General features: G+C 35.1%; 1 protein-coding gene across 2 annotated transcripts; it reads right to left on the bottom strand.

Moving 5' to 3' along the window:
* Positions 1 to 467: 467 nt before the first annotated feature.
* Positions 468 to 9,693, bottom strand: LOC148829798 (NACHT, LRR and PYD domains-containing protein 1 homolog). 2 transcript variants are annotated; one of them, XM_088923817.1, is made up of 10 exons: positions 9,568 to 9,693; positions 8,302 to 8,439; positions 7,918 to 7,989; positions 7,434 to 7,778; positions 5,376 to 5,507; positions 4,600 to 4,629; positions 2,587 to 4,273; positions 2,403 to 2,489; positions 2,114 to 2,281; positions 468 to 1,548 (listed from the first exon to the last, which is right to left on the bottom strand). In XM_088923817.1, the coding sequence occupies exons 3-10, from the start codon at positions 7,973 to 7,975 to the stop codon at positions 1,227 to 1,229; spliced, it is 2,829 nt and encodes a 942-aa protein (XP_088779943.1). In that variant the 5' UTR covers positions 7,976 to 7,989; positions 8,302 to 8,439; positions 9,568 to 9,693; the 3' UTR covers positions 468 to 1,226. The 2 variants fall into 2 exon arrangements, with proteins under 2 accessions (XP_088779943.1, XP_088779944.1); XM_088923818.1 differs by lacking the exons at positions 7,434 to 7,778; positions 7,918 to 7,989; positions 8,302 to 8,439; positions 9,568 to 9,693 and adding an exon at positions 6,496 to 6,539.
* Positions 9,694 to 13,430: the final 3,737 nt, after the last annotated feature.

The raw sequence follows: 13,430 nt of genomic DNA, 5'->3' as shown, positions 1-13,430 counted from the left end.
ACCCGATAGTAGATCCTGTGAAATGTGGAATTTCATACTGGACCAGTCAAATTACTGTAGCTCAAGTGGCATTCCAGTCACACAGGACCTTCATCAGGCAATCAAGCCAGGTGCGTCCAATTTTCACTCAGGAGAGGCCCTGGCCAAAGCCTTGGTTTGCAACACCACACCTTTTTTCACTCCAAATCTAAAACTCATGAGCATTGACAAACCTCAACTGGGCCATCCCCCACCATGTGGAAGATCAGTGACCATTTGTCCACACTGACTTGAATCATGATGATGCTACTCCTGACATCTTTTCACGTGTTACTTTTTCTTTTATATCCCAGGGAAAAGGGAAACATTTGGAGGCCTTTAAATACTGTAGTTCTGGACTTCCAAACAAAAAATAAACTTATATTAACATTCTGCCTGGATTATATTTAAAGAAATATTAGAAGGTGTGAATAAAGGTGACACTTGCATTTTCACTTTACAAATTCATTTAATTCAAATCAGCATGCTATATACCAGGACATTTCAAGAGCAGCATGTGATATTAACATGCAGAAAAAACGGATTAATATCACTGGATAAGAATAATCCTTAAAGGCCTTATGAAGTGCAACAACCACTCTGGGCACATTGTAACTAGATCTTAAATGTGTATCCACAGTAATTACAGTGCATCCTCAGTAACTGTAGTTGCATTGTAGTGATGTTTCCCAGACCTTGTGTTGAAAAATTATTTCCACACAAACTAAAAGAACAGGCGAAAAGATCACTAGTTATAAAAGTAGATAAGTGAAATCATTTAAGTTCCTAGGTACATATGAAAATCTATTACACTCAAAACACCAAAACAAAAGCCTAAACTCCTTTTCAAGATATTAAGGTCTTTTTGAAGTCTATCTCTAGCATTGTCAAGCAGCTAAACTGCTTTCCGGGATCAAGCTCTCAGACTCTTCAAAACCAAACTTCCACAGAACTCAAATCTCTCAACTCACACATTCATTCCACAAAATTGACATAGTTTTGTGAGCAGACAAAGTTGTTTATGTACAGTTAGTCCTTCTCCCTCAGTTGAATGGCACATACAGAGGTTCTTCCTTCTGCCCTTCAGCCGGTAGACATCACTCCAACAGACTGACACAGGAAGCTTCTGCTTCCTGACTTTAAAAGTCTCTTGACCAACTGTTTTCAGCTACAGGTCAGGTTTCTGAGAGGTTTCTGGGGGATGTGGTTCAGACAGGGCTGTGGTCATACTGTACAGCAGGTACAGGACTTTGGTTGAATTCAGCTAGTAAATGTTTGATTTTCACCAGCAAAGCTTGTGCGTCGGGTGAAACGTTCTCCTCAAGGTCTTTCTTAACTGCTTCAAGGCATGTTTTTACCCATCCAGGGTTATACTGTTTAATTTCTGCTTGCAACGTGTCCACTTTCTCTTGGACAAAAGTAAAGAATGGCTTATCCTCAGTAATTGTAGTTGCAATCTCAATCTTCGTGCAGTTTCTGATATCCGTGATGTTTCCCAGACCTCGTGTTGAAAAATTATTTCCACACAAACTAAAATAACAAGTAGAAAGAATCAGTAGTTATAAAAATAGACAAATTAAATCATTTAAGTTCCTAGGTACATATGAAAACCCTATTTAACTGCCTGAAAATGTGCTACACTAAGGTTTAGAATGTTTTTAAAACACTGAATCAAAATGCAAAGAAATGGTAAGCTATTAATATACTGAGAAACATTAAAAATGCAACAAATACTACAGGTTCCAATACTCTTTATTGTGTTTCTATGCCTTTATATGCCTGTGAATATATTTACAAAAACCCTGTTAATTAAACATGTGACACAGTCCTTCATAATACCTAAAACTACAGTATATTTGCAACAAAGAAAATTTTTATTGAAGATTTGTTCATTAACTATTTGTCTCAAAATAGCTTCAAATTATTATTAAAAACAAAAGAAATATTGATAGCTAACAACAAAATCAACCCCCAATTAATGTTCCATAGAAATGAATTCTGACTTGCAACAATAATCCAAAGGAAGGTTATAAAACCATTCATGAATGTTTATAAAAATATCACTAAGATAGGATAAATTAATTCCTGAACTCACTTGATCTTAAAGAGCCTCGTGTTTTTGCTTAAGAACCTCTTCATCTGTTCTGTTCCTTCATCGGCAATGTTATTATGGTGTAAATAAAGAGTCTTCAGGCTCTTGTTTACCTCAAGAGCTTCCCATATTTTGCAAGCCCCTGAAGACTGAAGGTTATTTGTTCCAATCCTTAAATATAAGACAGACGTTGCTTATTTTAACTTTAGTATGCACAATTTTAGTGTGACAGATGAATATTTAAGTACCTCATAATATATAAAATAACAACAAATTTCAAAGAGATACTTACGAAAGTTCTTCCACATTGCAATCCTTCAGTTTTAGGATACGGCCGATTACTTCAGCAGATTTGTCTGTTAGTTTGTTGGCACTGATTCTATTCAACAGAAAACAAAAAGTACAAATTTTTTAATAAACAGTTATCAAAAAACATTTTTTAAAAAGCAATGTATTGAATTATTGCACTAAAATACCTGACATCCTTGCTGTTTGCGATGACATCTTTCAGTTGTTGTATGCCTTCATCTCCAATTTCACACAATCTTAAATCAAGCCTGTCAAGTTTACACTGTCGAAGGCTGTAACTAAGAGCTATGACATCCACACTGCTTAGGGGAGTGTTAAGTAGATCGACCTCCTTTATGTAAGTCGAAACATGGAATGTTATATGTTTATCTTGTAGCTCAAACAAACAATGCAGGAGATTCAGCTGGTCTTCTGATGTGTACTTTGGAATCCGCTCCTGAAACCATTCCATCAAGAGTTTCTTTCTGTTCTCAGAAATGTCAGATCCTGTCTGGCAGAAGAGGTCTGTTTGTGATGCCAAAACCCCCATGAAAAGCCTGGATAACGTATATCGTTTCATTTTCATATCTTCAAAAAGTTGAAAATCATTTTTTGTCTTTGAGATGCTGCTCATACCGTCTTTGAGAAACAGCAATGTATTGAGAGCTGTGATTAATTCATCATCATTTTCTATGGAATGGACAAAGTATGATGCGGCAAAAAGCTCCTTGAAAACGCCATGAGAGAATTCAAAATATTCTTCTTCTCGATTTTTCTTCTTGAGGAGCACATTAGAGAAGTACTCCAAGACTTTGGGTTCCAAGCCATATTTTCTCATGTCAATATTTTTTACTTTCAATTGTCCAGAATTGAGGGTCTCCAAACACAATTTCCCAAGCTTCTCCACACATTTAATGATTTTCTCTTCCTTTTCATTAATGGTTAAATGGTTAACTTCTTCCTGAGTATCTGCATAGTCTTTCAAGGTGGAGCTAACTAAACTTGATATATATCCAATGAACACACTACTGCATGTGTTTGACTTGTTTAACATTTTACTGTTTGTCTTTTCCAGCTGGCACATAAAATAGCTGTGCAAAGGAACTGATGCTAAACAAGACAATGTTTCATCTTCTATAACTTGCCTGTAAATGTCATTTGACATTTTTTTATCTTCACAAAAAGATTCACAGAATACTTTGATTTCTTTTATGTTAAGAGCTGGTAAAATGACACAACGGTCAAACCATCTGGGGAGAGAACTGTCAAAATTTCTCCTGGAAGTGACAATTACAGAAGCTTGAGGTAGCAGCTCCTTCTTTATTATTTTTGATACCAGGTCACCTATCTGTAATGTATCTGTAAAGCTGACTGTGTCCGAAGTGTTGGCTGTGCTGTGTAAGTTTAACACATGTATGAATTCATCCAAACCATCCAAAGTAATAATTATGCGATCAGGATTTTGGAGCAATGCATCAGCTAGTGTCGAAGGTATTTCTTTCAGATTTAAAAATTCTTTAACACTTAATGCCTTATTAACCGAATTTAGCACAGTACAGCTAAAGTTCAAGATACATGTATCTGATAAATTTGTCTCTTTCGCCCAGACCAACTCCATTTTTTTCATTATGCAGCTTTTTCCGCCTCCAGCATCTGCTATTAGCAGAATTCGCTTTCCAGCAGGACACTGCTTCAAAGTCAAGAAATCATCAAGTGGTTCTTTTTCCGTTGTCATATTGTAGTTCATTAGCTCTCTACTAGTTCCAGATGCCAACATTTTTGGATCTACAATATCAAGGTCTCTTGATATAATACGTGTTGTATCAATCATGTTATATTCATTCAAAATACTTTTCTTGTACATTTCAATGTCTCCTAAAAAAAGAAAATAAATACTTTCAAAATCTGCATAAAAAAACAACGTTATTTTGAATGTTTACTGAACTATGTCAAACATCTTAGAAAATGCAATCCAACACAGTGTTCATTTTATCCTGCATGTTAACACTAACATATTTGGTCAAGTGTCAAAAAAAGTGTTTAATTTCCCACAATTTTTAAGCAAGTGTTTTTTCAAGAAAAAAGTTATTGTCTACTTCACATAAAGTATTTAATATACATTGTTCATATATGTTTATACTTCACATTGTGTGTTTTGTGATATACTGTACATTATTTTGGAGTAGCAAAAAAACACTTACGTTTTTTTATACTGATTAATGGCACACAGTCTAAGGACAAAGAAAAAACAATTTCATTAAAAAGAAGCATGAACTAGTCAGACATAGCAAATTTGTTTATACCTCAATACATACTCTTCAAAAAGTAAACTTTGTTAAGTTCTTCGACATAATCATAGATTTTGTTCCTCTGGCCTACATTTCATATAACTAAACATATTTATTAGATATTATTACATAAATTTCAGTTTAGTTTTAACTTAAAGTTTAAAACTATGCTTCACAACAGTGTTTCCACATTGCTGCAGGTTATTTCAATTTTTACTTGTAAAATGTTACTGTATGATGTTTGTTTGCACTATCATACTATTTTCTATTAATGATATAAAGAGTGGGAAAACTCATCTGGCAAAGTTCTCAAATATCCAAGCAGATATGTGGACATATTCAACTATGTAACAAATTCAACAAACAGCTTGTATTGTATCTGATAATTTGATAATAATAATAATGATAATTGTATCTCCAGTAAATCCATTATATGCAAAACTGCATAAGGTGAAAACCAGTACACTAAAAAAAGCTTAACATAAAAAAACATTACTACTGAATGTAAAGGGATTTCATCTTTTCAAAATACTTTGGCCTAAAATTAAGAATTGCATTAGTAGTTGTAGTAGTTCAACATTTGTGTAACAATATCACACAATATCAATTTTATAGAAGCTTGTAATAATTAAAATATTTTGTAGCCATATAGCCAATCTGATATAGAAACAACTGAAAGCTGAATTTACCTTCAGTCACATGCATGTGAATCTTTCGTCTTCTTAGAATAACATAAATGGCAACAGCAAGCAAACTTGGGAACAAAAGGACTAATAAAAGTCTGGTGTCCCATGTTTCACTTTTATCTGGTTCCTTCAAATCTGTGAATAACCATAATAATAATTTAAGTAACCCTATTCAGTCTTTCAAAGTACAAACAATTACAGTATGTCATTGGGAATGTAACAGGAAATGAAAAGGATATCAAAGCCAAGCTTATGATTCACACAATATTATGTATGTGGTGATTAAAGACAATAGAAACTGACCATATAGGATTATGAATATTATATCTGAAAAACAAATGCCACCCATGGTAAGTCAAAGCGTAACCAGATCTGTACTGATTCGTGAGCCCCTATACTATATTGGGAAAAGGAAAGGTACCATTTAGAAAATAATAACAAATGATTTCTTAAAAGAGGAAAACCCAGCAGAGAAGAATTACAATTAGCTCCCAGAGTTCAGGAGGCACAGCCTGAAGGCCATTCCTGCCTAGTGATCTAAAAAACACAGATTTGTGGGGAGACATAACTGAAGAATAGATCTGACCTCATTAATCACTCAGGTAGAGTAAAAGAACACAAATAGCAGAAAGTCTCCTAAAGACAGTCTTTCCGAGACCACAAGAGGGTTTATTAAAGACCAGCTAATGTTAAAAGTGTGCCAGCATGTCAGGATGTCAAAGATGGCGTTAGAAGCACCAGGTTGGACCCTATGCGGCGCTAAGCGTGAGAATGACTGGAACCAATAAGCAACCAAATCCAAAGGCAAAAGGCAAAAATCCAAGTTTTAAAACTAGAACTTGGTTGGGGACTGAGTGGAGTGAGAGGGTATAAACAGGGAAGAGTGTGATGAATGACAATTGATTAATTCGTGTGTGAGCGTTGGTGGTCGAGAGGTACTCGTGATTATGCAGATCATGAAATCAGGATTGTTAAATTTCACTTTCCCTAGTTTTTAGCGCCTGGGATAAGGTCTAGCCAGAGAGCTAGGAGTCTAAAAAGAAATACCATTTAGTTTCAGTTTAAAATTGTTACATATACATATACTCAGTCTATAAGCTGTGAATTCCATTTGAATACTCACCTTCACCAATGAATAAATCTGCACTTGGCACCTGCACTTATTCCCTGCTCAGTTTTCCAGATATTAGAGAATAAACCAAAAAGAGCTCAATCATGGTAACAGCTAAGCCCCAGCATCACAGTATGCATGAATCACTTACTTTGTATGACGTTACTATAGTTAGTATGTTTGTGTAAATTGATGAATTAACACTTCCCTATATCATCATTATCATCGCAGTGCACACACAGACACAGATGTGCATACACTGGCACCTGGGCCAACTTTCACATTTTCTTTTTCAGTAAAATGTCTTCACAGTCACATAAAGGTTGTGGAAAACTACTGTGAAAGCAATCAGGTTCATATTATGTTATCATTACGTTTCTCATAAAGGCATTTTAAATATCCGAGGAATACTGAACAATCTGTTTCAACAAATTTAAATTCCTCCATTGCTGAAAACTACAGTGATAAAGAAAACATACAAGGTTAGCTATGCTAAAGTATTTTGACTGAATGAAAAGGGCATTTCATGCACTTTACATAAGGCAGGCAATTAAACTAATTCAAAAACAGCAAAGAAAACAGAAGTAGCAAGATTAAATAATCCATTATTATTACAGCGATATAGGAAAGTGTAAACTTGTCGATTTACAAAAACATCCAAACAGACTCCACACAGAAAGTAACACATGGATACATATAGACCGTCCCTATCAATTCAAACCCCAAATTATGTTACAATTTCAATTCAACTCATATTGAATTGTACAATAGCTGTTGTACAGCTGTACATGTTCAGGTTCAGGTTACTTAATTCTCTTGGCTATTGTCTAGTTGATTTACACATTAAGGAAGTATCTGGTATGTCTATAAACTTACAGACTGACCAACTTCAGAAAGAAGTGGCAACATTCCGTACACACACACACAAAGAATTAAGTGCCATATCAAACCTTGAACTTTGAGTGTCACTTCATTAATTGTAAAATCATTTTTTTCATTTAAGGCTGTTAAGCAAATATATGTTCCAGAATCCAGTGGTGTTATTGCCATAAGAAAAAGAGAGGCATTTCCTTTTGAAAATTCTTGCTGAAACAATTTTGTTCTTCCTTTAAACTGGTCATGCTGGAAATCTGGATGGTCTGACATGTCATAAAAACTGTGTAGAATTGTATTGTGCTCTGCTTTTTGCCAGTTAATAACCAAATGTTCAACACTAAAATTAATCGGTGGCCTGAATGTACATGGAAGCAATACATTTTGACTCTGATTTCCCACAACATTCAGGATAAGTGCACCTGTGAAAAAAACAAAAAAAAACAATCAGTCAATTAATAAATCAATCTTTCAATTTGCAGCTAAGTTAATATTAAGTTTATTAAACATTTAGTAGTATTTATTTATACTACTTTTAAATGTAGTAGTATTTCTACCTACCTGTTGTTGCAAAAAGAGTAAGAAGAAGAGTTAAACGTTCAATTATTCCTTGGAACATGGCTTGCTTATAACCTGTTGTCAAAGAAATGAGGCAACATGTATAGTAAATTAGAATGATGTACAGTTTAAGATTAATGTTCTCATCTTCTTTTGAGTTAATTCAGCTCTTATGTTTAAGTTAATTAATGCACTTCTGCTTGCAGTTTACAGCATTGGTTCAGGTAAAATGACAGTATAGATTGGCAGTCAAAGCTATAGAGATACTTGGCAACCTTTCTCAAATTCTACTAAGTGTGGATAATTATAATGAAACCGCATCCCCCTGCACAAATTTAAAATTCAGTCATAAAGAAATAAAAAATAAACGTTTTAATTGTGCTTTACCTTAGTTACTCCTTGAAATGAATATTCTTTCAGTTAAAATCATGTTTTCTTTCAGACAGAAGGCTCTGGAGTGCTTCAGACAACATGGATTTTAGCATCTGGGAAACTCCAACCATAAGCCGTGCAATAGGATAACAGCTGTTTTAAGTAAATCAATATGCTTAAATGAGACATTATATGATGTTGTGACTCTGTAATTGAACCATGCACTACACATTACAGTAAGAAGAGGTACTGAAAAAAAATGTTCTGCATAATTAAATGCAAACCACAATAAAAAATAAAACAGAAAAGCTGGTAGCCATACAAACAAAAGTTGATATAGGAAAACAACAAAAATCAAAAACAGTTGGATTGTACAATATTAACCCTTTTCTAAACTGTACATCCTGCTTTCAGATTTAGTTCCATAGATCTCACTGTATCAAAGGAAACAGCAAAGACGATCCTTTAGAAAGCCAAAGCCAAAGAATAAATAGAAAAGAGTAGTATGGGAAGGCAAACAATTCCTGAACCTTTTGCCTCCATTAAGAACAAGAATGTGAAAGCCAGGAAAGACTTCAGTGTGATGAAGCACTAAAACATGGAGGGTGACAAGACTGGGCTGTTCTGTCAGATAGAAGATATGGTACAAGGAAGCTGAATTTGTAAAACTCATGGACAACGAGTTAGGACTTCTCATCCTAATGATGACCCTAAAAACACACTCAAGATTTGACCTTAATTCATAATTGAAATAAAATGTTTTTTGTTCATGGGCTGGTATCTTCATACACCTAATATTTTACAGGAAAACAGAGAAAATAACAGATTATATGTATTGATTAAAGATATAAAATAATTGAAAAAGAGTAACTCCCTACTCTCTTTATGGATTTTGGTGTAAACATATGCAACGTGTTTTCGAAAAGACATAGCTGTATGTGTGAAGAGATCATTTTAAATCGAGAAAATAGGGCTTTCAGTATTGTCGATATTTTAGACATTCAGGTTGGCTAAAATTTTTAGTAAAATGTACGAATAAGTTCCACTCGATGCGTACGTTTACAATGATTTGTATTTTTTTTCGGTAAATATCTATTTGTCTTAAAAAAAGAACACACAATTATTTAGGTAACCTAAAATCCTTAGGTAAACAAGTCGAAAGCGAAAGGACTTTCGCGGTATTTTCGGTTAATTTTCAGATACATGTCTTACTAAAACTGCGCGTTGAAATGTTAGATTAATAAGCCAAAGTAACTCTAAAGTAAAGAACTGTGAAGATACCTGTCGGAATGGAAAGATAGTTTCTTAATTCTGCACTTTTCAACGAAGTGCTGCCGCGCTCCAGAGTTCACAGGTGGGGACCGAGTTGTTTTGAAGTACTGTATACTTTCAGTTTCAGTATTATTCAGTATTGTTTCTTTTTTGCTGGCATTTAAAAGAAAAGTTTCGGTGCTTTGGGCGTGTCTGTGATATTGTTAACATAATGCTGCCAGCCGAATATATTGAGTTGAAGGGCTATTTCATACATGAGCAAATAGGCTAAAGAGTATGGTACTATTTTGGAGTTCGGCGAGGACGGACACAGTGAATCAGACACTCGTTGACTGAAAAACGGCGCTTTTATTTTTCGGCACAGCCAGCACACCCTCCGCGCCCGCAGAAAGAGAGAGAGAAAGACAGGCTGTGCTCCCACTGCCAGCGGGGAGAAATAGAGACAGAGGTGCACTTCCTACTGCACTGTGACAGATACTCTGGGATTAGAGAAACATTCTTCCCGAAATTCAGAAATCTAATCCCAGAGTTCCCACACCTGCCAGAATCACAACGGGTCCCAATCCTACTGGGAGAGGGAGGAGGGAACTCAGTTGAACTGGCAGCCCAGTATGTGATCTCCTGTCACAGCCTGAGGAACAGTGAGTCTGTCTCCCAATAATGCTCCAGCCGCCTACAGAATATGTCAATATTGTATAATATGTCTTTGTTGTAAATGTCTGTAATATGTCTGTAGATTTTATTTTACTTCTATTTTTGTTTTGTTTCATGTAAATATCATTACTTTCATTTGCTTTGGCAACACTGATTGTACCCATCGGTCATGCTAATAAAGCACCTTGAATTGAATTGAATTGAATTGAAAGAGCAACCGCCACAGACGGAGAGCAACACATTCGGGTCTATTCGGGTAGTTACAGGGATAGGGTGGCAATTGGCTACAAGTACTGTATAACAGGGTTGCGAAACCAGGGAACTATTTACACGAATCCGGGCGATCTCACCAAACTGTACGCACTTTTTGGCAATGGGTCAGCTGCACTGGTCAGCGGCTTTCCTAGTCCCCACCCTGACCACTACTACTCGCGTCCTGCCCCTCGGCGCTTACGCTCTTCAGCCTCAGCGCCAGTCGAATACGCTACAGTATTTTGGGTGCTGAAGCATCTTCAGGATACTATTGCAGGCAGGTACATGAGATTATGCGGCCAGTGTCCAAAAAAGGCCGCTGGAAAAGGACTAAAGAGATGCTGTATGTACATACAGTACGTTGCTTTTGTGCTGTTGTTTCTCTCCTGTCGTTAATCTTCTTTCAGGAGAGAACACCTCTCACCTGGACTTAGACTCCTAACCTGGTTGGTGTTTGTATAACCTAGTAACTTTGTCTTTATTCAGATTGATACAGTATACTGTATTTTGTCAGTTTCTTCCTTGGTAAGAACATGAGGACAATATTCATTTAATATCTCAGCCATTTCCCTTTCATCATCTAGTTGTTTAAATTATTCTTACTGAAGTTCTTCATCCTTTACTGTTCTTTCTCTATTTAAATACTAAGATATCTCAGCCATTTCCCTTTCATCATCTAGTTGTTTAAATTATTCTTACTGAAGTTCTTCATCCTTTACTGTTCTTTCTCTATTTAAATACTAATACTGAGCTTCACTTTCAGTATTGATGACTATGTCTTTTGGCTTTTCTAATGTATTTTTCACTTGTGGTTGCAGTTCATCAATTCAGTTTCTTTAGCTGGAATGAACTACCCACAGGAATCAGAATGACTCAGTTCCTGACCAGTGTTCAGCGCCTGCTCAAGACTAATCTGTTTAGATATCACCTGTGATCTCTCATCTCTGAAATACATCCTTTATTAAAGCTGTTGTTTTTTTCACACAAACACTCTCGGTATCCAAACTAATTGTACTTATTCACTGTAACCATGGAATTAATATCTACAGGATGTTTACATAAACTGCTCTGTATCCACACTGTAAGCTATTTTAGTTCTTACTGTTTAATGTAAAACATGAACTTGAGTTGGTCTTCACATATAGAAATGTTATGATTTATTTTCACCTTATTTTGCCTCGTGTTTACACTAAGAGGAACTTTTCCTATGTAAGTCAACATGAACATTGTTATCTGCTATGCAAATAATAAGATTAGAAATGTTAATTGGTGGAGATAATCAGTCCAAAGCTGGAGTCTAGAAGTTAATAGCAAATAATTTAAAAGACTCCAAAGGGCCTATTGATTTTTATAAAAAGTAGATGTATAATAAACCAACAAAGAATCCTCATAAGCAATAGCGTTTAATTCACCTTTTTTCTATGTGACCACAACATCTTTAAACCAGTGTTGCATAATTCTGGACAATAATGACAATATTTTATTAATGTCATTATTCTGAGTAGCAGTTTAGTCTGCTTTATTTATTTTAGATTCAGTTTCAAAGAGTCAACACAACCTAGCTATTGCATGTCTAAAAAATGTCTCATTATTTGAATTAAAGCTGTGTTAAACACTCATGTCCTAAAACAAAACTTTCTGATCTGTTAACCAGCAGGATTTCCTGTTATTTAAAGCAGTGATGTCTCTGCAAAAACAGGATATTTCACATTTTTGTATGCTAGTAAAAGATCACAGGGAGGGCATCTGAAATGGATAATATTACCACTTACTCCATATGGGCCAAAATGGGCAATAACGGATAACACAAAAAGTGTTTACCATGAAATACAGTAGTTTCTAAATTTAACATCATCACCCCATTTCCTAATAATATTACTTTATTTAGCATTTCATACTATTTTCCAATCTGTTCTAACTACTCAAAATGTTTAGAGCCATTCATTAAGTTATGCTGTTGTGTGATAAATCTGTAAGTATCCCCATGGACTCACTACTGAAGCATACTCAAGACCTTTTAAATCCTTTTATTAACCTGAAAGCACTTTTGCCCTGTTTCCCAGACACAAACAGACTTGCTTACACGCATCCATGTAACTAGGCCAGAATCCTGTTCCTGATGGAAAAGATCAAAGATTAACGTAAAAAATCCTATCTTCCAAATACTCGCCAATTAAAATCCATTCCTACTCACTTTAAAACAACTTCCTATACTAAAAATATATTTTTTAAAAAGCTTGCAATAAGTATAACTTCAGAAATCACCTTTGCTTCATAGGCTATTTTAACAACACCTACAGTAAGAAGTATGACAAGGCATATGTTTCATGCAAACATATAAAGGACCATGAACAGAGCCTTGTGGGACACCAAAGGTGATGAACCTTGTTGAGAAAAAACAATAACTGATTAAATTTTTTTTCTGTCAAGATAAGATTTGAATCATTATGAAGCAATAAAAAAGATAGTGTGATTAATAGTGTCAAAGTCAACACTCATTTCCAGTAGGACAAAAAACAGTTAAAAATCATCATCAGTCATTAATAATCAATATATAATCGATTAATAACCCTATTAAGATCTGTTTTGGTGCTATACATACTGTATAGTTCTTAAGTCAGACTAATAAAAGGCTCATGTGGTTTATTTATAGATAAGTGATCTGCTAACTAAAAAGCAATAGCTTACTCTAGAACCTTTGCCATAATTGGGATATTAAATACTGACAAATACTGAGTAGGCTGGAGTCTAAATTCTGCTTCTTTAATAAAGAGGTAATGACTGCAGGTATAAGTGTTGAGACAATTTTGGGGGGAATTCCCATTAATAAAATTGTGACAGATTTTCAGGTGGGCTTACCAGCTTTTGCACATCCCAGCTTGAAGGCCTTATGCAGAAGGTTTGGAATAATGGGTCTTGTTTGGGTGTATTTACATAGCTGTCCTTGAGCCGGGATGCAAGTTAAT

This window comes from Atractosteus spatula, chromosome 8, assembly GCF_055471065.1.
Source record: "Atractosteus spatula isolate fAtrSpa1 chromosome 8, fAtrSpa1.hap1, whole genome shotgun sequence".
NCBI lineage: Eukaryota > Metazoa > Chordata > Actinopteri > Semionotiformes > Lepisosteidae > Atractosteus > Atractosteus spatula.
Note: the sequence above shows the minus strand (reverse complement) of the source record. Positions and strands in the feature narration are given on the sequence as shown.

Excerpts from the sequence above, each read along its gene's own strand:
- LOC148829798 (XM_088923817.1), bottom strand. The coding sequence starts at position 7,975 with ATGTTCCAAGGAATAATTGAACGTTTAACTCTTCTTCTTACTCTTTTT. Across the intron at positions 4,630-5,375 it reads TCACATGCATGTGACTGAAG|ACTGTGTGCCATTAATCAGT; the intron begins GTAAATTCAGCT and ends CTTTGTCCTTAG. Across the intron at positions 4,274-4,599 it reads ATTAATCAGTATAAAAAAAC|GAGACATTGAAATGTACAAG; the intron begins GTAAGTGTTTTT and ends TTCTTTTTTTAG.